Source organism: Loxodonta africana, chromosome 14, assembly GCF_030014295.1.
Source record: "Loxodonta africana isolate mLoxAfr1 chromosome 14, mLoxAfr1.hap2, whole genome shotgun sequence".
Lineage (NCBI taxonomy): Eukaryota > Metazoa > Chordata > Mammalia > Proboscidea > Elephantidae > Loxodonta > Loxodonta africana.
In genome coordinates, this window is record NC_087355.1 from 18,488,803 (window position 1) to 18,515,624 (window position 26,822).

The window sequence follows — 26,822 nt, forward strand, 5'->3', positions numbered from 1 at the left end:
TTTAGAATTAACATTACTTTCAAAGCATTAGCATTAGAAGAATTGAACAAGTTGGTCAAAAATTGGATGATGTTGCAATTATTTTTACCTTTGATTTTTCTTAGTGGTCTGTTATTACAACATCTGTAGAAATTATATGTAGTAGAAATTCCACTGGAGTGGGACTCAGGCAGTCTTGCTTCTGAGGCTAGCTCTGCTCGTAATTATTTATGCGAACTTAGACAAGTCATTTCACTTCTTTGGAGTTTTGTTTTCACAATTGTGTGCTCCTTACTGTTATAGCTGTACATGAGGTTTCTTCTCTATCGCTGAAGCTTTGTGAGTCTGATACTCTAAAACTTATCCACATTTAAGTATCGATATCATAACTAACTCCAGATTGGTACGTTTCTTTAGGGTTCCTTTCAGAGCAAGGTTATCTGGTGAAAGGGAAGAGTTAGTGGCCGTGGCGAATAGCAGAGATCATACATAATGATTTATTTAGCTTAGTGTGTTGTCAATATGCCCATCAATCCGAAGGGCAATACATCCAAACATCCATCCATCCATCCAATCAAAAATTATTTGTTGGAATTTTGTAAAAATAATGAAAATAAAATAGTTGCCATTTTTAATTGCTTACTATATGCCAAGTTATTGTAGTTCTTATAAAAACATTGTGAAGAAGGTTTTATTGACCCCATTGTACAGATAAGGGAACTGAAGCTCGGAGGTTTTAGGTAACTTTCCCAAAGTCACACACAGCGTCAGTCCCAGGTCTGGAATTTAAACTCAAGTCCAACTGACCACAAAGACTAACTCTTTCCCAGTTGAATAATTGGGATACAAGATCTAAGAAACAGTAGAAAGACATTATTTGTAGTAGCAATATGTTTTATTTTCATGTTTAATACAGTATACTTTTCTCAAGAAATACTAAATCTGTATTTTTCATTTAATGTCAGTTGAAAATGTTTTAATAATCATGGGGATATTTTATAACAATAGATGAATCCTAGGCATATGAAAGCAATGAAATCCGTCGTCTATGAAGGGCTTTGTGTGAATATACTGCTGGGAACGACTATTGTTGTAAAGGTGCCACAAAGCCTTCAGTTGCTTATTAAATTGTACCGTTCCTTTGTGGTCTGCAGGGGGATTGCCGCACCAGGGAAGAGGCAATGATATTTGGCGTTGGACTCTGTGACAATGGATTTATGCACCATGGTAGGAATTTTTCTGCTGGAATATTACACGTGTATTTTATTGTTTGGTTGTTAGAACACTGAGAATATCTGAATGATCCAGTGAGGTCACTGGGAGATGAATCAGCAAGACACCCTGGGACTTGGCCATAGGTGCGTGTGCCTTCAGTTTTCCTGCTGGTGCTGTTACCGCCCAGTTGCCACCACTTGTCTGATTCTAGAGGAGCAAAGACTTGTGCTAGAAGTTAAAAAAGAAAAAGCTCATAAAGCTTGTTAAAACTATTTTAGATGATTAATTTTTTGAATGTCGGTATAAATGTACATTAGAAATAGTCTAGATAACTATAGGTTAAATGACAGTGTACATGGTTGAAGATTTTTGTTCTTTTTAGGAAAATGTTTTCAAAATTATATCAGGGAATAAAAATATAACTCTTGAAAAAGTCTTTTTCATCACTAATTAAAGATTGGTTTTCTTTCTTGTTGGATGACTTCATTTGTCTTGGATTTATAAAAGTAATGAGACTTAATTTTCCCTCTCTATTCATACTATCTTATGGAATGTATAAATCCAAACAATCTCTGTATAATTGTTACAATATATATGTTTATATACAGAATGAATATATATAATCATGTATGTGATAGCACTTGAGCCTGTCATTACTTTCAAAATGCTGATACCTTTTTATGAACAGAGAAGTACAGCAAAAGTTACAGAAAACAGAAGAGCATTGTTGGTTATCATAGATTTCTTTGGAAATCATTCTGTTTTCTCTAGAACACTGTGTAAGGTGTTACAGAGAAATACCTGTTCTTGAAGAGCAAACTGTTGAATGGAGGAAATTACCACAGAGTCAAGAATTAAAATTATAGTATCGTGCCGAAAGCCATAAAAAGTTATTTTTTAAGTTTTTTCTCTTTAAAGTGTCAGAAAGCAGTAATTTTGTCTAAGTGTTTATTGTAAACTATATAGATATAACAAAAGCTTTCCATATAAAATTCCATCAGTAAAGCCGATTTGATTCGGTTCATGCCTGGCTGTATCAGTGGCCCCTCTACCTCTTTTTACATAGACTATTTGGTAGAGAAAATAGTAATAGCAAAATACCATGTGTACTTTGGAACAATGTCTGTGTCATTTAGGCAGGACCTAATGCATTTGGAAGTACACCCTCATTTCTGCTGTCTCCTTTGACTTGCGTTGCCTCTTCTTTTGTGGTTGATAGTTGCATTTGTTAAATCCTGTTACTAGCTAGTCTTTCATCCATCAATCCAAAGGGCAATACATCCAAACATCCATCCATCCATCCAATCAAAAATTATTTGTTGGAATTTTGTAAAAATAATGAAAATAAAATAGTTGCCATTTTTAATTGCTTACTATATGCCAAGTTATTGTAGTTCTTATAAAAACATTGTGAAGAAGGTTTTATTGACCCCATTGTACAGATAAGGGAACTGAAGCTCGGAAGTTTTAGGTAACTTTCCCAAAGTCACACACAGCGTCAGTCCCAGGTCTGGAATTTAAACTCAAGTCCAACTGACCACAAAGGCTAACTCTTTCTACTTTGACATGTACTTTAACTCCCTTCCTCAGTGAATCAACAGTTTCAACAAAGACACCTAAGGGTACTAAGCATAGATAAATAAAAAATTGAGAAGATTCCCTTTTAAAGCATTGTGACAGCTGTCAGGATCTCACTGAACACAAATTTCTCCTATGGGTATTTAGTCTTATTTTTAAAAAGGCTGAGAAAACATAAACCTTACATCATGAGCGTGAGCCAGGAATCTTAGGGGCTTTGGGAGAAACTGTTAGTGTTCAAATACCTGTTGCTGTTGACTCAGTTCCAACTCACAGTGACCCGGTACGACAGAGTAGAACTGCTCCATAGGGTTTCCAAGGCTGTATATCTTTATGGAAGCAAACTGCCACATCTTCTGTGGAGTGGCTGGTGGATTTGAACTGCCAACCTTTTGGTTAGCAGCCGAGCACTTAACCACCACGCCACTACAGCTCCTGTAATGTTCAAATGAAGGGAACAAAACTGACCTTTGCAGAAATAAGGTTGTTTTGAGACTATTGCTTTTAGACAGGAAAGTACTAGGAATTCGGGGAAATTGAAGTCACATATCACCCAGAAGACATATTTCTGGTTTAAAGTGTGGGAACAAAAGTGACCACAGTGGGAATTTCTCACACACATAAGGGCAATATTTAACCCATTTGAATTTTCCATAGTTATGTAGGACATTAAAAGCATACTTAAAATGTTTACTATAGGTTCAAAACACCATAGGTTTTGAGAAACTGTTTAAATTCTGCTGGAATCCAGATTTCTGGGTCCATGGAATTGGGGTGACCCACTCAGGCCATCTGCCCTTAGATGTTCTTTTGAACTTTTACCCTTTCAGAAACTGCTTTCCTAAAGTCACTTTCAAGTCAAACAATAGCCTGGTAAGCAGTTTAGCAGCTTATTGGAGATTGTTTTTGCTTTAGGCATTGAGTTCTTTTGGAGACCTTCAGAAGACCCTGCCTGTGTAGCCTGTTTTCATTATCCCCTGTTTGGAATACCTTCCCTACACTTTTGGGTTGATGCCCTATTCAAATCCTGTCTACTTATAATAAATATATTCTATTACACTAATTTTTGATGTTTCTCTGCACATTTAGGTTTTTTGAAAGTTCCTGTGTTTTGTATTGCATGCATTTTTACTCACTGTTACCTTTTATTTAAAGTTAGATTTTAATCTGTGAAATGACAGAATTGATTAAGTACAAAAAAGTTAAAGTTAGAAAACTAGTTCTTATTGTAGAAATTCAAAGTCTGTTAGATAAAGGTAATTTGAAGAGAATATTGGCTTGATGTTACAGAAGGAAATAAGAAAACAAATCCTAGCAATATTTATAAATATAACTTGTCCTAGGAGAATAAAATTTTTGGTCATGGAACAGATATTAATTTACCTAATGTTTTCTGAGGAGCCCTGGTAGTGCAGTGGCTAAGCACTTGGCTACTAACTAAAAGATTGGCGGTTCAAACCCACCAGCCACTCCATAGGAAAAAGATGTGGCAGTCTGCTTCCGTAAAAATTATAGCCTTGGAAACCCTGTAGGGTAGTTCTACTCTGTTCTATAGGGTTACTATGAGTTGGAATTGACTCGATAGCCACTTTTTTTTTTCTTGGTAATGTCTACTAGCATGAAAAATGTGTTTGATTTTTGGATTAATTGAAACAATTTGACTCTCTTTCTGTTTCTGTAGTCCTGGAAAAAAGTGAATTCAAAGACGAACCCCTACTTTTCCGTTTTTTTGCGGATGAAGAAATGGAAGGATCAAATATGAAGCATCGACTTATGAAGCATGATTTAAAAGTTGTAGAAAATGTTATAGCTAAATCATTACTGGTAAGGTTATTAATATGAGTTTTCCTTTTGATTAGACATTAGTAGGAGACTATATAAACACACCAAATAGTGATGCGGTTTATCTCATTCTGTTTGATTTGTAACTGTCAATGGTTATTTTATTAATAATGTTTGTATTTTGCATTTCAGATTAAATCTAATGAAGGCAGTTATGGCTTTGGGTTAGAAGACAAAAATAAAGTTCCAATAATAAAGTTGGTAGAAAAGGGGTCCAATGCTGAGGTAATGTAAATTAACTTTTTTATTTAAATTTGTTGTGTTAACATGCAAATACATAGATTGATTCCTGGCCAATGCGCCTCATACACAGCCACCACCTGTGTCCCCCTGTGTGTCAGTAGAGGCTTGTGTGTTGCTGTGATGCAGATCGGGTTTCAGTGGAGCTTCCAAACTAAGATGAACTAGGAAGAAAGGCCTGGTGATCTGCTTCTCAAAATCAACCAATGAAAACCCTTTGGATCACAACGGAACATGATTAGATCTGCAACCGGTCATGGGGCTGGGGCAGTACTGGGGTCCCCATGAGTCAGGGCTGACTCAGCAGCAGCTAACAACAACAACGTATGCACGTAGGCACTGCTCAAGGCTCTGGGACTGTATCAACAAACAAAACAAAATTCTCTGCCCTCCTGGAGCCTGTTTTCCAGTGTTATATTCCAAGTAGATCAATTTAAAGTATCCTTACCTTGCTGCCTGGGTTGTAAGATGTTTAACCCTCAAGTAAATATTGCAATATTTAAATCTTTAATAAAGAATGTGAGAATTAAGGAAGTACGGCCTTTAACTTTGAATCCATGTAAAGTTGGTCGTAAACTGTCACTTGTCCTCATACATGCTAATACTCAAGGTTTCTGTCTTTTACTAAAATACAAATTTATGCAGCACAAACCTTTACACATAGCACACTAATTAAAAAAAAAAAAACCTCTGGGCAACTCATATTCTGTTAGTTGGTCTGGCCAATAAATTATTATTTTTAGTAATTTTCTATGAGAAAGAGATGCTTCTCCAAGGCATCTTTGGAGGATATTCTTAGAGTATATTTTTGTTTATGGCACTGAGAAAAGGCCCTCTCCCAGGTTTTCATCATTTAGCTCATAACCAAAATAGCAAGTAGTTTATAGGCAGGAGGGTTGGTAAAGAAGAGTGGCCTGGTTGACTTGGGGGATCGTATCTTTCATGTTTTCTTTTCAGCATCCTACAATGTTGACACCTGTGTGCCTGTTGTATCTGTCATTCTTTGATTCCATGTCACTCCCCTTCTCTGTACCGGAGCCTTTTTTGCTGTGAGGCAGGCTAGAAATGCGTAGTTGGATATCATCAATGAGTATGTAGAGGTTGAAACTCTCTGAATTAAGTGAATATAAAGGAGAAAAATAGTAAAAAATTTCACCTGGAATTTGACTGTAGTTAGAAGGATGATATAAGAAAAAGAATTAGAGACCAAAGGTTATTAGTGGTTACCAGGGACGGGCTGGAGGGAGGGGGAATGTGGGGTTCATTGTTCAGGGGGACTCTGAGCTTAAAAGCTCAGAGTGATGGAAAAATTTGCAAACAGGTAAGCATGATCAGTGAACAACACGATGAACATAGATTAATATCACTGAGCTGTGCTCGTGCAGATTGTTGAAATGGGAAATGTTTTGTTACATATATATTTACAACAATAAGACGAAAAGAAAAAGAACTGCAAAATACAATAGGGAAAAAAGGTATTAGGAGGAGTACAATGTTAAGTCAAGGAGGGAGGGTGAGAAAATATCAGTGAGATGGGTGATCAAATGTGAAACTAGGTCAAGGGGAACTATAACACTTACCTCGTCACAGTTCTGTTTTGTAAATTTGTATAAAGACATTGCAGGTGTATTAAAATGTCAAAACCTATAAGCTCTGAGCCCTTTCAGATTTGCATGCTGTGAAAAAAATAGATTCCTTATTAAAGTATAATTTGAAGTGGCTTTGCTCTTTCTCTCTTAGATGGCTGGGATGGAAGTTGGGAAGAAGATTTTTGCTATTAACGGTGACCTAGTTTTTATGAGACCTTTCAATGAAGTGGACTGCTTCCTGAAATCGTGCTTAAACAGCAGAAAGCCACTCAGAGTTCTTGTCAGCACAAAGCCAAGGGAGTAAGTTGTATGACTTATTTGAGATAAAAAAAAAAAATTATACGTAGATAAGTAAAATAGAAAAGTTAGCTAAGTAAATATTTAAGATTAAGCATGGCTTCACTTGGAACATTTAAACGTGAATGACATCACTAATACTAGCCTTTAGATGGTGGAGCAGACTACATTGCTTATGATGGTAAAATGCTTGTTACTCAAAGCCAGGTTGTTTCAGTAGAAATGGTACTTGCGTTCGTTGACCAAATTTTCCTGGTCTGGGTTAGGTTGAGTTCGGCTATGAGTAGAGAAAATTAGTGGAACATTTGAGAATACGGAACTACTTTCCTCTATGTTGAGCTATAAGAATTTCTGGGGTTATGAATTGATTAGACACCATTTATAATTAAATACTCATATGAGACACTCCATACTTGGGTACATATTTAATAATATGCCCATTTCTTTAAGAATTCTCTCCCTCTCACTGTCTCTCTCTCTTTAGTTATCTATCATCTATTTATCATCTGTCTCTCTCTACCTACCACCTACCTACCTACCTATACCTACCTACGACTAGAAAAAAAACCGTGTTCCTTATAGGAAATTGGGAGTCCAGATTTTCTAAAGGAAGACTTTTTTTTTTTAATATAATCGTATCATCCACAAGTAACCATTATTAGTTTTTTTTTGAAATTTAGCATTAGATGTTTTTTCTATGTATTGATACACACATACACAGTCATATATATACAAAATGGCATGCTTCTTTATATGCTACTTTGTAATTTTTTTTTTTTTTGAATTAACACCACATTATGGATATACTTGTAAGACATTGGCTTTTCATACTCAAATCGTTTCCATTGATGACCTGCTGGTCCCTTATCAGATTTTCTTTGATTTGTTTAACGTGCTCCCTGTTCTTGGACATTAGATTGATTCCAACTGTTCATGGTTATAAAAAATGCTGGGATGAACATCCTTGCAGCCGAGTCCTTACTTAACGTATATTGGTAATTCCTTTCTAAGAGAATGAATTGAAGGATGTAATCGTAAGTTTTTCATACATTGCCCTCCAAAAAACTGATACCAATGATACTTCCACAAAAATGCATTAGATTGCTAATTCCTTTGTACCTTCCACAACACTGAGCATTATCATTAATAAATTTAAAAATTGTAATCTGTCGATGTCTAGAGTGATTTTCACCCAAGAAGGAAAACATTTCTAGAAACTTCCAGCCTCCTGCTATTCATCTCCATACACATGCTTTGTAGGTATTACGCAACTGCATCACCGCTGTTTCAGTCCTGTTCTTGTGATCTGTCTTTTGAATGGCAGCTTCATACGTGTAGTTGGCCAACTACCACCTATCTGTCCATTTCTCATGTTGTGGTGGTTTGCATTTTGCTACGGTGCTGGAAGCTATGCCACCGGTATTTCAAATACCAACAGGAGCACCCATGGTGAACAGGTTTTAACAGAGCTTCCAGACTAAGACTAAGAAAAAAGTCCTGGCGATCTACTTCTGAAAAAATCCAGTGAAAACCTTATGTATTACATCAAAATATTGTCTGGTAAGTGCTGGAAGATGAGCACCCTCGGTTGGAAGGCACTCAAAACACACAGTTGCTGCAACAATGGACTCCAGCATACCAATGATTGTGAAGGTGGTGTAGGACCAGGGAATTTTTCGTTCTATTATACATAAGGTCACCATGAGTTAGAGCCAACATGATGGCAGCTAACAACAACAGTTGACCAAAGTAAAAAACCTCATAGCAGTTGTTGACTCCTTCCTGTCTTCCTGAGCTAAAGTCAGCAGCTCTGGTCAGTCCCATCTCCTAAATATCTCTCAAATACGTTTTGTTTCAAAGGTATTGTCATGGGTTGAATTATGTCACCCCAAAAATATGTGTATCAATTTGATTGGGCCATGATTCCCAGCATTGTGTGGTTGTCCTTCATTTTGTCATCATAAGTTTATGTTAGAAAGGATTAGGGTGGGATTGTAACACCCTTGCTAAGGTCACAACCCTGATTCAATGTAAAGGGAGTTTCGCTTGGGGTGTGGCGTGTACCACCTTTTACCTTACTAGAGATAAAAGGAAAGGGAAGCAAGCAGAGAGTTGAGGACCTCATACCACGAGGAAACCAGCACCAGGAGCAGAGCATGTCCTTTTGACCCAGGGTCCCTGTACAGAGAAGCTGCTAGTCCAGGGGAAGATCGATGAGAAGGCCAAGAGAAAGAGAAAGCCTTCCCCTGAAGCTGATGCCCTGAATTTGGACTTTTAGCCTACTTTACTGTGAAGAAATAAATTTCTCTTTGTTAGAGCCATCCACTTGTGGTATTTCTGTTATAACAGCACTAGATGACTCAGACAGATACACCATTTCTGATATCTTTCTCCTCCTGTGTGAAGTCTTCCTTAAAAATTCCCAATAATTCAAATTGAATTTCTCCTTCCTTCATGCTCTAAGGGTTATTTTACTATATTGGTAATATTTACCTTCCTTTTTTTAAATTTTCCTGTGTTTCAGGTGAACATTTATAGCACAAATTAGTTTTTTCATTAAAAAATTTATACACAAATTGCTTTATGACATTGTTTGAAATCCCCACAATGTGTCAGCACTCTCGCCTGTTTCCTTTCCACCCTGGGTTGTCTGTGTCCATTCATTTAGTTTTCCTGTCCTTTCGTGCTTTCTGGTCTTTGCTTTTGGGCAGGAGTTGGCCATTGGGTCTCCTATACTTGATTGAGCTAAGAAGTACGTTCCTCATGTGTGCTGTTGCTTGTTTTATAGGTCTGTCTAATCTAAAAGTTGAAAGCTGGACTTAAGAAGTGGCTTCATATCTGAGTTTCCAGGGTGTTTGGGGACCATAGCCTTGGGGGTTCCTCCAGGCTCTGTCAGACCAGTAAGTCTGGTCTTTTTTTGTAAATTTGAATTTTGTTCTATGTTTGTCTCCTGCTCTGTCTGGGACCCTCTATTGTGATCCCTGTCAGAGCAGTGGTACCCAGGCTCCATCTAGTTCTTCTTGGCTCAGGCTGGTGGGGGCTGTGGTTTATGTGGTCCATCAGTCGTTTGAACTGATATTTTCCTTGTGTCTTTGGTTTTCGTCATTCTCCTTTGCCTCGAATGTGATGGGACTAATAGATATATCTTAGATGGTCACTTGCAAGTTTTTAAGACCACAGATACTACTCACCAAAGTAGGATGAAGAATATTTTCTTTATGAACTATGTTATACCAGTTGACCTAGATGTCCCCTGAGACCATGGTCCCCAGCCCTAAACTGCAGTAACTCAGTCCCACAAGGTGTTTGGGTGTGTCTAGGAAGCTTCTGTGATTTGCTTTGTTCGGGCTGTGCTGACTTCGCCTATATTATGTGTTGTCTTTCCCTTCATCAAAGTTAACACCTGTCTATCTGGCGCTCCTTGGAAACTCTATGGGGCAGTTCTACTCTGTCCTATAGGGTTGCCATGAGTTGGAATCGACTCGACGGCAGTGGGTTATCTAGTTAGTGACTATCCCCTCCCTGACCCTCCCCTCCCTTGTAACCATCAAAGACTGTTTTTTTCTGTGTGTAAACCTTTTCTTGGTTTTTTATAATAGTGGTCTCATAGAGTATTTGTCCTTTTGTGATTGACCTATTTTACTCATCATAATGCCCTCCTGATTCATCCATGTTGTAAGATGTTTTGTGGATTCATCATTGTTCTTTATTGTTGCTTAGTATTCCATTGTGTCCATGTATCATAACTTGTTTATCTGTTCACCTGTTGATGGGCACTTAGGTTGTTTCCATCATTTTGCTATTGTAAATAATGTTGCAATGAACGTGGGTATGCCTGTGTTTATTCGTGTGACAACTCTTATTTCTGTAGCATATATTCCTAAGAGTAAGACTGCTTGATCGTATGGTATTTCTATTTCTAGTTTTTTAAGGAGGCTCCATATTGTTTTCCGTTGTGGTTGTACCACTTTACATTCCCACCAGTGGTGCATAAGAGTTTCCTTCTCCCTGCAACCTCTTCCACATTTGTTATTTTCTGCTTTTTTGATTCTTGCCAGTAATGTTGGGGTGAGATGGTATCTCATTGTTTATTTGATTTGCATTTCTCTGATGGCTAATGATAGCAAACATTTCCTCATGTATCTGTTAGCTGCCTGACTATCTTCTTTGGTGAAGTGTCAGTTCATATCCTTTGCCCATTTTTTAACTGGATTATTCATCTTGTTGTTGAGAAGTTGAAGTATTCTGTAGATTTTATAGATTAGACACTTGTCAGATATTTCGTAGCCACAATTTTTTCCTTAGTCTGTTGGTTCTCTTTTTACTCTTTTGGTAAAGTCTTTTGATGAGCATAAGTGTTTAATTTTTAGGAGTTTCCAGTTATCTAGTTTCTCTTTTGGTATTTGTGCACTGTTATGGTTTGTATTGTATTTATGCCATGTATTAGGGCCCTGTCTTAGTTATCTAGTGCTGCTATAACAGAAATACCACAAGTGGATAGATACAACAAAGAGAAATTTATTCTCTCCCATTTTAGGAGTCCAGAAGTTCAAATTCATGGTGCCAGCTCCAGAGAAAGGCTTTCTCTCTCTCTCAGCTCTGGGGGAAGGTCCTTGTTGTTAATCTTCCTTAGTCCAGGAGCTTCTCAGCAGAGGGACCCTGGGTCCAGAGGCCACACTCTTCTTCTGGCTTTTATTCTTGGTTGTATGAGGTCCCCCTGTCTCTCTGCTTGCTTCTCTCTTTTCTATTTAAAAAAAGATTGACTTAAAACACAACCAAATCTTGTAGATTGAGCCCTGCCTCATTAATATAACTACTGCTAATTCCATCTCATTAACATCATGGGGATAGGATTTACAACACAGTGGAAAATTGTATCAGATGAAAAAATGGTGGGCAATCACACAATACTGGAAGTCATGGCCTAGCCAAATTGATACACGTATTTTTGGGGGACACAATTCAATCCATGACAGGCTCCTAGTATTGTCAATATTTTTTCTTCCATGATCTTTATCATTTTAAATTTTGTATTTAGGTCTTTGATCCATTTTAATTTTTTGTGTATGGGGTGAGGCATGAGTCCTGTTTCATTTTTTTACAGATGGACATCAAGGTTTGTCAGCATCTTTTGATAAAAATAGTGTCTTTTCTCCTTTTAACGGACCTTGGTCCTTTGTCAAAGATCAGCTGACTATATGTAAATGTATTCTCATCTGGATTCTTGATTCTGTTCGGTTGATCTATGTGTCTGTAGTTGTACAAATACCAGGCTGTTCTGACTGCTGTGGCTGTAATTGAGGTTCTAAGATCAGGTAGTAAGAGGCCTCCTTCTTTGTTCTTTTTCTTCAATGATGCTTTGCTTATCTGGGGCCTCTTTCCTTTCAATATAAAGTTGGTGATTAATTTTTCTGTCTCCTTAAAGAATGCTGCTGCTATTTGGATTGGGATTGCATTATATCTGTAGATCACTCTGGTAAGATTGACCTTTTCACAATTTTGAGGCTTCCTATCCATGAGCATAGTGTGTTTTTCCATTTATGTAGGTCTCTTTTGGTTTCTTGCAATGGTGTTTTTATATTTCTTTATATAGGCCTTTTACATCCCTGGTCAGATTTATTCTCAAGTATTTTATCTTCTTAGGGGCTGTTGTAAATGGTATTGTTTTCCTGATTTACTTTTCAGAGCTCTCTTTATTGGCATATAGGAATCCAAGTGATTTTTGTATGTTGATCTTGTATCTTGTTACTCTACTGAGTTTTTCTATTAATTCCAGTAGTTTTCTTGTGGAATCTTTGGGGTTCTCTTTGTATAGGATCACATCATTGGTGAACAGGTATAGCTTTACTTCTTCCTTTCCCATTTGGTTGCCCATTATTTTTTTTTCTTGCCTTATTGCTCTAGCTAGGACTTCCAGCACAGTGTTAAATAGGAGTGGCGATAAAGGGCATCCTTGTCTTGTTCCTGTTCTCAAGGAGAATGCTTTTAGTCTCTCTCCATTGAGAATGATGTTGACTGTTTGTTTTGTATAGATGCCCTTTATTATTTTGAGGCATTTCCCCTCTAGTCCTATTTTATTGCAGTTTTATCAGGAATGGTTGTTGGACTTTATCAGATACCTTTTCTGTGTTGATTAAGATGATCATGGGATTCTCTTCTTTTTTTCTATTTACGTGGTAGATTAAATTGATTGATTTGCTAATGTTGAAGCATCCTTGCTACCTAGTATGAGTCCCACTTGTTCATATTTGATATAAAGCTAAATTCTATTGGCTAGAATTATGTTGAGAATTTTTGCATCTGTATTCATGAGAGATATTGATCTGAAATTTTCTTTTTTTTGGTGCTATCTTTGCCTGACTTTTTTGTTGTCATTGTGCTGCCTTCATAGAATGAATTTGGGAGTATTTGTTCTTTTTCTATGCTCTGAAATAGTTTTAGTAGTATTGTTGTGAGCTCTTCTCTGAATGTTTGGTAGAATTCTCCAGTGAAGCCGTCTGGGTCAGGGCTTTTTTTGTTGGGATTTATCTGCCTTGTTTTGTCTGTTTCTCTTATCACATTGTTGTTATAGCAGGAATACTATTTTGTGTCTCTCTCTCTCTCTATATATATACACACACACATTTATTCAATTCTTGGCTTGATGCTTTACTTACTGTTATTCTAGAAATATTTATTGAACTGAATGGGAAGTAGGGAGCTATCTTTGCAATACAGAAGAATATTCAGCACTTAAATTGGTTCTCTTAGCCCATGTTTTCTATTTATTGCCATTTAATTTTGGGTGAATACTTATGACTGAATATATTATGGCAGCCTTTCAGTATAGGTGTAGAAGACAAGACATGCTGTAATGTAACTCTTTCAATTTGAGTCTTTTATAATCTGAGCAACTAAATAAATGATAATAGTAATAGATTATAGCCTGTAGATTAAAATAAATATTTTTTAGTCCTTGTAATATAAATAAACAAGTAAATAAATAGGAGAGGACAAGCATTTCTTCTTTCAGTAGAATTCTGGTTAATAAATACGACAAAATCATGGAAATAACAATTTACCATTAGGTGATAATTGTTTCAGGCAAGGATTGTCGATGGATGCTAAAATTAGTGGGCAAAAGTATAATGAGAGACAGGATGTAAACACAATTCAAAGTATGTCCCCTGAAGATAATTATGAGGAAAAATAGTAACTTTACTTTTGGAAACCTGGCTTAGCCATTGATCAAAATTATTCCCCCTCCCTGTGTGACACACTTAGAAGCACAAAACATCACTTCTCTGCTATTCTTTGCAAAAATGTATAACCTTAGTCTAATCGGGAAACCCTGGTGGAATAGTGGCTAAGATTTATAGCTGCAAACCAAAAGGTCAGCAGTTCAAATCTACCAGGCACTCCTTGGAACCTCTATGAGGCAGTTCCACTCTGTCTTACAGGGTTGCTATGAACTGACATCGACTCGACAGCAACAGGTTTTTAGTATAATCATGTAAAAGCATCAGACAAACCAAAATTGAGGGACAGCCTAAAAAATAACTAGCCAGTACTCTGCAACCAGTCATGGTGATGATCAGGACCCTTCATTTCTACAAAGGGTTTCAATGAGTCACAGGCTGATATGACAGCAACTAACAACAACAACACTTCAAAAGTTTCAAGTTCAAGAGATTGAGGAGCTATCACAGATTACAGGAGACTAAGGAGACATGACAGCGAAATGCAGCAAGAGTTCCTGGTTGGATTGGGTGCAGGATCAAAATACATTAGTGTGAAAACTCTCAAAATTTGAATAAGGTTGGTAGCTTAATCAATTATATTGTGTTAACATTAATTTCTTGGCTTGAAAATTCTACTGTGGTATTGTAAGCTACAAGGTGCCCTGTTTGTGCAGTGGTTAAAGCACTCAGTTGTGAACCCAAAGGTCAGTGGTTTGAACCCAGTAGAGAAAGATGTGTCTAGTGTGCTTCTGTAAAGACTTACAGGCTTTATTGTTTCTGGTGAAGACCATGAACATTACAGTCACATGGATTCAAATCCCAGCTCTGCATTTTCCTAGCTGTGTGGTTTTTAGCACATTAATTAATCTGGAATTAATTGAGGTAATGCATATAAAGTGCTTAGCAAAATGTTTTAATGTACCATGATTGTATAAAAATTTCCGTTGAAAATTTATATTACTTATCAGTAGTAATAAGCCACTTTATTAACTTTAAGGTTAATTAAGTTTGTTATCGTTAGGTGCCATCTAGTTGATTCCAACTCTTAGTGACCCTATGTACAACAGAAGGATACACTGCCTGACACCATTCTCACAATCATTATGCTTGAGCCCGTTGTTGCAGCCATTGTGTCATCCATCTTATGAGGGTCTTCCTCTTTTTCGATGACTTTGTACTTTACCAAGAATTTTGTTAATCTGGGTTCTCTAGAGAAGCAAAACCAGTGAAGCGTGTATATATGTGTATATATCGATGGCACTGTTTTTTTTTTTTTTTTTATGTATGTAGCGCCTGGCAGATTCGAACTTTTTTTTTTTGGTATGTGTATGTATGTATATATAGTGTGAGAGAGATTTATATCAAGGAAATGGCTCATGCGGTTGTAGGGGCTGATATGTCCCAAATCCGTGAGTCAGGCTTCTCTTGACTTACGTAGCCGCAGGGCTGATGAATACAAGATCAGCAGGTCAGACAAAAGGCTGCTGGCTCCCAGGCTGTGGAGGCTGACAAATCCCAAGATTGGCAGGTAAGCTGGTAGCTCACATTCCAAGAACTAGGGGTCAGATGCAGAACCTAGAGTGCAAAAGTCAGTGAGATTTGGCAGAAGGTCCACATATATTGGATGCAGGCCAACTGCCAAGGAAATTCCCTTTCAACTGATTGGCTGTTCATAGCAGATCTCATCATGGGCGCGTTTACATCATCACATAGCTGCCAAATTTCATCATAGTTGCCAAGCCACTGAGAATCATGGCCCAGCAAGTTGTCACACAATCTTACTCATCACAATGTTCTTCTCCAGGGATTGGACCCTCCTGATAACAAGTTCAAAGTACGTGAGATGAAATCTTGTCATCCTTGCTTTTAAGAAGCATTCCGGCTGTACTTTTTCCAAGACAGATTTGTTTGTTCTTCTGGCAGTCCATAGTATATTCAGTATTCTTTGCCAACACCATAATAAAGCGTGTCAGCTCTTCTTTGGTCTTCTTTATTTATTGTCCAGCTTTCACATGCATATGAGACGATTAAAAATACTATGGCTTAGGTCAGGTGCACTTTAGTTCTCAAAGTGTCATCTTTGCTTTTTAACACTTTGAAGAGGTCTTTTGTAGCAGATTTGCCCAATGCAATACATTGTTTGATTTCTTAGCTGAGGTCCACATATATCATTGCTGTTTATGTTGTTGATAAGAGGTATTTGCAGTGAATAGGTCATTGGTCTTGCAAGATTCTGTCATGTGATCTATCACCAAGGCCATATTTTCCAGCTACCAATCCTTCTGTGTTTCCAGCTTACACATCCCAATCAACAGCAATTATCAATGCATCTTGAATGCATGTATGATCAATTTCAGACTGCAGAAGATGGTAACAATCTTCAGTTTCCTCGTCTTTGGTATTAGTGGTTGGTGCATAAATTTAAATAATAGTTATATCAGTTGGTCTTGGTCTTCCTTGTAGGCATGTGGATATTACCCCATCACTTACAGCATTGCACTTCAGGCTAGATCTTGAAATGTTCTTTTTGACGATGAATGTAATGCTATTCCTGTGCAGTTTGTCATTCCCTGCATAGTACACCGTATGATCGTGCAATTCAGAATGGTCAGTGCCAGTCCATTTCAGCTCACTAATGTCTAGGATATCGATCTTTTGTATTCCATATAATTTTTGACAACTTCCAGTTTTTCTGGATTCATACTTACTACATTCCATGTTCTGATTATTAATGAACGTTTGGAGCTGTTTCTTCTCCTTTGGAGTCGTGCCACATCAGCAGATGAAGACCCTGAAAGCTTGACTCCATCCATGTCATTAAGGTCGACTCTATGAGGAGGCAGCATTTCCCCAGTCGTAATTTGAGTGCCTTCCAACCTGAGGGGCTTATCTTTTGGCACCATATCAGATGATGTTTTGCTGCTATTCATAAGGTTATAACTGACCGATTATTTTTAGAAGTAGACTGCCAGGTTCTTCTTCCTAGTCTGACTTAGTCTGGAAGCTCTGCTGACACCTGTCCACCAAGACTGACCCTGTTAATACTTGAAATACCGATGGCATAGCTTCCAGCATCACAGTAACATGCAAACCACCACAGTAGGACAAACTTACTTGTGAAATGAAGGTTACCACTTCAAAAACAAAATGGTTTTTCATTTTGACTACTTATGAATATATTTTTAATAGTATTCTTTACTTTCTTAAGCATATATACACATACGTATATAAACTAAAATTAAACTTATTGCCATCTAGTTGCTTCCATAGTGACCCTACAGGACAGAGTAGAATTGCCCCACAGGGTTTCCAAGGTTGTAAATCTTCATGGAAGCAGACTGCCATATCTTTGTCTTGCACCCTTATTTCTAAATTTATGTGTGTGTGTGTGTGTGTTTAAAACCATTACTGTCCAGCCAATTCTGAGTCAAAACAACCCTGTAGGGCAGAGGAGAAATGCCCCGTAGGGTTTCCAAGGCTTTAATCTTTATAGAAGCAGACTGCCACATCTGCAGAACGGTTGGTGGGTTTGAACTGCCGACCTTTCAGTTATCAGCTGAGCACTTTAACCACTGCACCACCAGGGCTCTATATATGTATATATATTCTTCCCTGGCCAATGTGCTATAGGAGTGAGAGTGATGATCTTTGACTTTAGGAATAAGCTGGGTGTTTATCTTAAGAGCCTATGGACTTCTTAAACAACTTAAGTCACCTAGAAGAGTGAGTGTGGCTTATTAAAGTGTCTAATTTGGGAGCACTTTGAACCAGAGGGTTGCAAAGAACAGTGGTCTCTTCTTTAAACCCTATGTGATTTATTACCTTAATCTCGCTTCTTCACTAACCGCTTACGCCACCTAGGGACCGATGCCTAATCCAAGGACCAGTGCCTAATCCAAGGACCAATGCCTAATCCAAGGACCAGTGCCTAAACCCCTGCTTAATCCAAGGTGATGAAGATTTGACCCTATGTTTTCTTCTAAGAGTTTTATATAGTTTTTGCTCTTACTTTAGGTCTTTTATTAGATCTCGCACTGGTCTTCAATTTGTTTTAGATGCTACATTAGGCCTTTAATCCACGTTGACATTGCAGTGCTCGCCTCTGCCCTCAGGTCTAAAGGCAATGTATGCCTTCCTCAAGTGTTCTGTGCACAGTCTTGCTCAAACTGCCTTCCACAGCTATTTCTTAAATTGCAAATAAGTGCTGATGTACCTAACTTCAGACTGTCTAAATGTGCCCTTGAGATGCTGCTGCTATTTATTTCATGATTAATTCATCATCTTTTGGAAAACACTTTTGTTTCTTTGGCATCAAGGGCTATCTATCAAAATTTATTGCATTTAATTCCTTTGTCTTTGCTCTCCACTGCGATTTATTACACTCATTTTTATTGTTATGATATTCAGTCTTATCTCATGTTCTCTGCTTTTCATGGTTGTTATCTGATTTCTGGCATCCTTCTTTGGAGTATCTCATATATTAGTGCCAAATTGGACATCCCTCACTGGCTTGCTGTGACAGCTTATTCTAGTTCTCCGTTCCTTCATGTCCTTTTCAGTGTGAATTTATTTAAAATATTTCTTTTCTTATTCAGGTCTACCTTTTGATGTATTGTTCTTTTGGAGTTTCACTGAATAAATAATAAAGTTAATCATATTCTTAAATTATTTTGATGTAGTGTGTAGCAGATCTCTTCTTTATATCCAGGTCTTTGTTGTTGTTGTTTGATGAAGCTTCTTACATGTAAAAATGTATTAACTCTATCTTTCTCTTATATTAATTTTTACAAAGAAATTTCACAGTGCACTGCTTTTTTCTTCTGTAACTCAGAACTAATGAAAGAATCTTCAATTTTATGAAGTACCTACATAGTTCATTGGTGACATTCGTGGTTCATTGGTAGAATTCTTGCCTTTTATGCAGGCAACCCAGGTCCGATTTCTGGCCAGTGCATCTCGTGTGCAGCCACCACCGTCTATCATTGGAGGCTTGTGTGTTACACAGATGCTGAACAGGCTTCAGCAGAGCTTCCAGACTAAGACAGACAAGGAATAAAGACCTGGTGATCTATTTCCAAAAATCAGCAAGTGAAACCTCTGTGAATCACAACAGTCCAATCTGCAACCAGTCATGGGGATGGTGTGGGACTGGGCAGCATTTTGTCCTGCTGTGCGTGGGGTCTCCATGAGTTAGGGGCTGACTCAACAGCAGCTAACAACAGCATAATTCATAGCTTGGTGCAGGGCGATTTCACAACAGTATGCCTTTTAATCCCCACTACTGCCCTACAAAGTACGTTTTAACATCATTGTCTTTCTGTGAAAACTCATGCTCAAGAGAGATCAAAAAGCTTATCCAAGCTACCCAGCTACTAAGTGACTGAACGAGAATTCAAAGCTGGATTTGTCTGACCCCAGAGTCTGTACCCTTTTCAGGATACTGAATAACGAGTTACATTCAATTTAGAAATTGTGTATTGCATGTCTGCTGTGTGCTCTGCGAGGGCAGGGACCATTTTTGTCTCCTTCAAGAGTTCCTAGCCCAGAGTCTTACATGGTAGACCCTCAATAGGTATTTGTTGAATGAATGAGTAAAGATTCTGATGACTGTTGTTTTAACCAGTGTAGTACTTTTTTTTTTTTAGTACTTTAATATTATTTTCTGATTGACTTCAGGACAGTGAAAATTCCAGATTCGGCTGATGGACTTGGGTTCCAGATCCGGGGATTTGGCCCATCAGTTGTGCATGCGGTTGGGAGAGGTAAGAAATTCATCTCGACTGGTAAACAGCTTTCCAGCACGTTTCGCTCTTTCTTGCTGAACAAGATTATGTTAAAAACATGCTTAATCATGTTGCTTCGGAATTTTTTCATTGGCCCTATTTTTACTGTATTAACTGAATTCCTAAGTACGTTCCTAAAGCAAAAATGTGGAGTGTTTAAAAATTCTTAAGAATTATAAGGCATGTTTCTTATTGTTAAAATTTTGATAATGAAAGTATGATACCTCTCAATCTTACTTTTCAGGATACTCCGGTTTAGCCAAAGAATATAATGGTTTTAAGGTTGTCTAGTTATATTTTTCTCTGACTGTATAATCTAATTTTTTTTTAATAATTTAAAATCATGAGTTTTCAGGGTTTTTTTTTTTTTTTCTCTTTTTGAGAACTAAGTTCCCCATCAGAATTTATTTATTTATTTATTGTGCTTTAAATGAAAGTTTATAATTCAAGTCAGTTTCTCATATAAAAACTTATACACACATTGTTATGTGACCCTAGTTGCTCTCCCCACAAAGTGACAGCACACTTCTTCTCTCCATCCTGTATTTCCCTTGTCCATTCAACCAACTCCTGTGCCCCCCTGGCTTCTCATCTTGCTTCCAGACAGGGGCTGCCCATGTAGTCTCATGTGTCTACCTGAGCTAAGAAGCACACTCATCACCAGTATCATTTTGTCTTATAGTCCAGTTTAATCTTTGTCTGAAGAGTTGGCTTTGAGAATGGTTTCAGTTTTGATCTAACAGAGAATCCGGGGGCCATGACCTTTGAGGTCCCTCTAGTCTCAGTCAGATCATTAAGTCTGGTCTTTTTCTAGAATTTGAGGTCTGCATCCCACTTTTCTCCTGTTCCACCAAGGATTCTCTGTTGTGTTCCCTGTCAGGGCAGTCATCAGTGGTAGCTGGGCACCATCCAGTTCTTCTGGTCTCAGGCAAATGGAGTCTCTGGTTTATGTGGCCCTTTGTTTCTCTTGGGCTCATATTTTCCTCATGTCTTTGGTGTTCTTTATCCTCCTTTGCTCCAGGTGTTTTGGGACCAATCGATGCATCTTAGATGGCCACTTGCTAGCTTTTAAGACCCCGGACGCCACTCACTAAAGTGGGGCGCAGAACGCTTTCCTAATACACTTTGTTATGCCAGTTGACTTAGATGTCACCTAAAACCACAGTCCCCAGACCCCTGCCCCTGCTACTCTGCTCCTCGAAATGTTTGGTTATATTCAGGAAACTCCTTAGCTTTTGAATTAGTCCAGTTGTGCTGACTTCCCTTGTACTGTGTGTTGTCCTTCCCTTCACCTAAAGTAATTCTTGTCTACTACCTAATTGGAAAGCCCGGTGGTGCAGTGGTTAAGAGCTATGGCTGTTAACCAAAAAGTCATCAGTTTGAATCTTCCAGGCACTGCTTGGAAACTCTATGCGGCACTTCTACTCTGTCCTATAGGGTCACTATGAGTTGGAATCAACTCGATGGTAATGAGTTTGGTTGTGGCTTTCATCTAATTAGCGAATACCCCTCTCCCTCCCTCCCTCCCCACCCGCATAACCATCAAAGAATGTTTTCTTCTGTGTTTAAACCTTTTCTTGACTTCTTCTAATAGTAGTCTCATACATATTTGTCCTTTTGTGACTGACTAATTTCACTCAGCATAATGCCTTCCAGATTCCTCCAGGTTATGTTTCATGGATTCTTCCTTGTTCTTTATCATTGTGTAGTATTCTATTGTGTGAATATACTGTAATTTGTTTATTCCTTCATCCGTTGATGGGCACCTTGGTTGTTTCCATCTTTTTGCTATTGTAAACAGTGCTGCAGTGAACATGGGTGTGCATTTATCTATTCTCGTGAAGACTCTTGTTTCTCTAGGATGTATTGCAAGGAGTGGGATTGCTGGATTGTATGGTAGTTCTATTTCTAGCTTTTTAAGGAAGCGCCAAATCAATTTCCAAAGTGGTTGTACCATTTTTACGTTCCCACCAGCAGTGTGTAAGTGTTCCAGTCTCTCCACAACCTTTCCAACATTTATTATTTTGTGTTTTTTGTACTACTCCCAGCCTCTTTGGTGTGAGATGGTATCTCATTGTAGCTTTGATTTGCATTTCTCTAATGGCTAATGATCGTGAGCATTTTCCTCATGTATCTGTTAGCCTCCTGAATGTCTTCTTTGGTGAGTATCTGTTCATATCCTTTGCCCATTTTTTAATTGGGTTAATTGTCTTTGTTGTTGAGGTTTTGCAATATCTTGTAGATTTTAGAGATTAGACGCTGATCAGGTTTGTCATAGCCAAAATTTTTTCCCAGTCTGCAGGTTATCTTTTTACTCTGTTAGTGAAGTCTTTTGATGAGCATAAGTGCTTGATTTTTAGGAGCTCCCAGTTTATCTGGTTTCTCTTCTGCTGTTTGTGTATTGTTACTAATGTTTTGTACACTGTTTATGCCATGTATTAGGGGTTCTAGTGTTGTCCCTATTTTTTCTTCCATGATCTTTATTGTTTTAGATTTTATATTTAGGTCTTTGATCCATTTTGAGTTCGTTTTTGTGCATGGTGTGAGGTATTGGTCTTGTTTCATTTTTTTGCACATGGATATCCAGTTATGCCAGCATCAGTTGTTAAAGAGATTGTCTTTTCCCCATTTAATGGACTTTGGGCCTTTGTCAAATATCAGCAGCTCATAGGTGGATGAATTTATGTCTGGATTCTCAATTCCACTCCATTGGTCTATGTATCTGTTGTTGTACCAGTACCAGGCTGTTTTGACTACTGTGGCAGTATAATAGGTTCTAAAATCAGGTAGTGTGAGGCCTCCCACTTTGTTTGTCTTTTTCAGTAATACTTTACTTATCCAGGGCCTCTTCCCTTTCCGTATGAAGTTGGTGATTTGTTTCTCCATCTCGTTAAAAAATGTCATTGGAATTTGGATCTGGATTGCGTTGTATCTGTAAATCACTTTGGGTAGAAAAGACATTTTCACAACGTTGAGTCTTCCTATCCATGAGCAGCGTATCTTTTTCCACTTATGTAGGTCTCTTCTGATTTCTTGAAGTAATGTCCTGTAGTTTTCTTTGTACTGGTCTTTTATGTCTCTGGTTAGAGTTATTCCTAAGTATTTTATCTTCTTGGGGATTATTGTAAATGGTATTGATTAGGAGTTTTCTTCTTCGACGTTTTCTTTGTTGGTGTAGAGGAATCTAACTGATTTTTGTATGTTTATCTTGTATCCTGGTACTCTGCTGCTCTCTTCTATCAGTTCCAGTAGTTTTCTTGTGGATTCTTTGGGGTTTTCTGTGTATAAGATCATACAGTCTGCAAAGAGATACTTTTTCTTCTTCCTTACCAATCTGGATGCCCTTTACTTCTTTTTCTAGCCTAGTTGCCCTGGCTAGGACCTCCAGCACAATAGAAAATAAGGGCATCCTTGTCTGGTTCCTGATCTCAAGGGGAATGCTTTCAGACTCTCTCCATTTAGGATGATGTTGGCTTTTGACTTTGTATAAATACCCTTTATTATGTTGAGGAATTTCCCTCCTATTCCTATTTTGCTGAGAGCTTTTATCATGAATGGGTGTTGGACTTTGTCCAATGCCTTTTCTGTATCAATTGATAGGATCATGTAGTTCTTGTCTTTTGTTTTATTTATGTGGTGGATTACATTGATTGTTTTTCTAATGTTGAACCATCCCTGTGTATCTGGTATGAATCCCACTTGGTCATGGTGAATTATTTTTTTGATATGTTGTTGGATTCTATTGGCTAGAATTTTGTTGAGGGTTTTTTCGTCTAATTTCATGAGGGATATTGGTCTGTAATTTTCTTTTTTTGTGGTGCCTTTACCTGGTTTTGGTATCACGGTTATGCTGGCTTCATAGAATGAGTTTGGGAGAATTCCATCCTTTTCTATGCTCTGAAATACCTTTAATAGTAGTGGTGTTAACTCTTCTCTGAAAGTGTGGTAGAATTCTCCAGTGAAGCCTTCAGGGCCAGGGCTTTTTTTTTTGTTGGGAGTTTTTTAATCACCTTTTCAGTCTCTTCTTTTGTTACAGGTTTATTCAGTTGTTCTACCTCTGTTTGTGTTAGTTTAGGTAGGTAGTGTATTTCTAGAAATTTGTCCATTTCCTCTAGGTTTTCAAATTTGTTAAAGTACAATTTTTCATAGTATTCCGTTATGATTCTTTTAATTTCAGTTGGGTCTGTTTTGATATCGCCCATCTCATTTCTTATTTGGGTTATTTGCTTCCTCTCCTGTTTTTCTTTTGTCAGTTTGGCCAGTTGTTTATGGATTTTATTGATCCTTTCAAAGAACCAGCTTTTGGTCTTGTTAACTCTTTCAATTGTTTTTCTATTCTCTATTTCATTTAATTCTGCTCTAATTTTTATTACCTGCTTTCTTTTTGTGCCCGGGGGTTTCCTTTGCTGTTGTGTATTTGTTCACGTTTGTGGGTTAATTCTTTGGTGTTGGACCTTTCTTCTTTTTGGATGTATGCATTTATTGCTTAAAATTAACCTCTGAGCATTGCTTTTGATGTGTTCCAAAGGTTCTGGAGGATATGTTTCATTGTCATTTGGTTCTATTAATTTCTTTATTCTGTCCTTAATTTCTTTTATACCCCAATAGTTTTTGAGCAAGGTGTTGTTCAGTTTCCATGTATTTGATTTTTTTCTTTGCATTTTCTGTTATTGATTTCTTTTATGGCTTTATGGTCAGAAGAGAATTCAGTGATTTGGATTCTGTTAAGGCTTGCTTTGTGGCCTAATATGTGGTGTATTCTGGAAACTGTTCCATGTTTATTGGGAAAGAAGGTATACTTGGCTGTGGTTGGGTGGAGTGTTCTGTATATGTCTGTGAGGTCAAGTTGGTTGATTGTGGCATTTAGATGTTCCCTGTCTTTATTGAGCTTCCTTCTGGATGTTCTATCCTTCACCCAAAGTGATTTGTTGAAGTCTCCCACTATTATTGTGGAGCTGTCTGTCTGTCTTTTCAATGCTGTTAGTTCATTTTATGTATTTTGGAGCCCTATCGTTGGGTGTGTAAATATTTATTATGGTTACGTCCTCCTGGTGTATTGACCCTTTAATCATTATGTAGTGTTCTTCCTTATCCTTTGTGGTAGATTTTACTTTAAAGTATATTTAGTCAGAAATTAATATTGCCACCTGTGCTCTTTTTTGATTTTTGTTTGCTTTATGTATTTTTTCCCATCCTTTGAGTTTTAGTTTGTGTATTTAAGTCTAGGGTATGTCTCTTTTGGGTAGCATATAGACAGATCATTTTTTTTTTTTTTAATCCATTCTACCACTCTCTGTCTCTTTATTGGTGCATTTAGTCCATTTACATTCAGTGTTATTATTGATAGGTATGATTTAGTGCTGTCGTTTTGATGTCTTTTGTGTGTGTGTGTGTTGTTGACATTTTCTTTGTTTCCCTTAATTTTCTGTGTGGAGTCATTTTTCTTTATATATTTTCTTTTCCATTGTTCATTTTGTATTTGCCGAATCTTTGTTTTCCTGTTTTTTAATTTTGATGTGTAGGATTGTTAATTTCCTTTGTGGTTACCTTAGCATTTACCCCTATTTTTCTAAGTTTAGACCAGTCTTTTATTTCTTTATATTGTCTTGACATCCTCTCCATATGAAAGATCTATGATTACATGTTTTAGTCCCTCTTTTTTTTTTTTTTTAACGTTGTCATCTTTTATGTATGTCATCTTTGTTCCCTGTTTTGAGTGTTTTAGCTTTGATTTATTTTTGTGGGTTGATATCTGGTTGATATCTGGTTGCTGTGTCTTCTGTTCTAGTTTTGGGTTGTTATCTGATGTTATTGACTTTCTAACTGGAGGACTCCCTTTAGTATTTCTTGTTATTTTGGTTTGGTTTTTGCAAGTTCCCTAAAGTTCTGTTTACCTGGAAATGCCCTAATTTCACCATCATATCTGAGAGACAGTTTTTCTGGATATATAATTCTTGGCTGTCAATTTTTTTCCTTCAGTGCTTTATATACGTCATCTGATTGCCTTCTTGTCTGCGTGGTTTCTGCCGAGTAGTCTGAGCTTAGTCTTATTCACTCTACTTTGTAGGTGACTTTTCATTTATCCCTAGCCACTCTTAAAATTCTCTATATTTGGTTTTGGCAAGTTTGGTTATATGTCTTAGTGATTTTCTTTTGGGATCAACCTTGTGTGGGGTTCGATGAGCATCTTGGATAGCTATCTCCTCATCTTTCTTGATATTAGGAAAGTTTTCTGCCAATAAATCTTCAACAATTCTCTCTGTATTTTCTGTTACTCCCCCCCCCCCCCGCATTCTGGTACTCCAATCACTTGTAGATTATTCCTCTTGATAGAGTCCCATATAATTCTTAAGAGTTTCTTCATTTTTTAAAATTGTGTTTATCTGATTTTTCCTCAAATATGTTAGTGCCAAGTTCTATCTTCAATCTCACTAATTCTAAGTTCCATTGCCTCAATTCTGCTGGTATGACTTTCTATCAAATTGTCTAATTCTGAAATTTTATTGTTAATCTTCTGGATTTCTGTTTGCTGTCTCTCAATGGATTCTTGCATCCTGTTAAATTTGTCATTGTACTCTTGTCTAATGTGCTTAAGTTCCTCTAATGCTTTGTTTTTGCCTTTTTTGGCTTGTTCTGTGTTTTGCGTGGTTTCCTTCCTCATCTTTTGAAGAGTTCTGTATATCAATCTTTTGTATTCTACCTCCAGCAATTCTTCATCCAGAAAATTTCTTGATTCTTTGCTTTGGGAGTTTGCTGAAGCCATCGTGGTCTCCCTCTTCATGTGATTTGATATTGACTGTTGTCTCCAAGACATCAATAAGTTATCATATTTATTTATTTATTTTATATTTGCTTACTGTGTCCTAGCTTCTTGTTTTGTTTTGATATGTCCAAATAGGCTGCTCAACTGAACTAGTTTGGTTATTGTCTCCTTTGAAACTCTAATGCTCTGTCACTAGGTGTTTAGAGCTGTTACTAGGTATGTGACCCTAGTAGTCCATTCACTTTTCTTGTATGGATTCAGCTCTGGTGTCCAGATAGTCACCAGGTGTGTGGTACAGGCACTCATCTACAGTCCT

The 26,822-nt window shown here is 37.5% G+C and overlaps 1 protein-coding gene across 1 annotated transcript in view; it reads left to right on the forward strand.

Moving 5' to 3' along the window:
- Positions 1-26,822, forward strand: part of PREX2 (phosphatidylinositol-3,4,5-trisphosphate dependent Rac exchange factor 2) — a 342,394-nt gene that overhangs the window by 163,269 nt on the left and 152,303 nt on the right. The window contains exons 15-19 of the mRNA XM_003408339.4: positions 1,134-1,206; positions 4,454-4,596; positions 4,747-4,839; positions 6,595-6,743; positions 19,637-19,722. Coding sequence (XP_003408387.4) covers positions 1,134-1,206; positions 4,454-4,596; positions 4,747-4,839; positions 6,595-6,743; positions 19,637-19,722 — 544 coding nt within the window. The remainder of the gene's footprint in view (positions 1-1,133; positions 1,207-4,453; positions 4,597-4,746; positions 4,840-6,594; positions 6,744-19,636; positions 19,723-26,822) is intronic.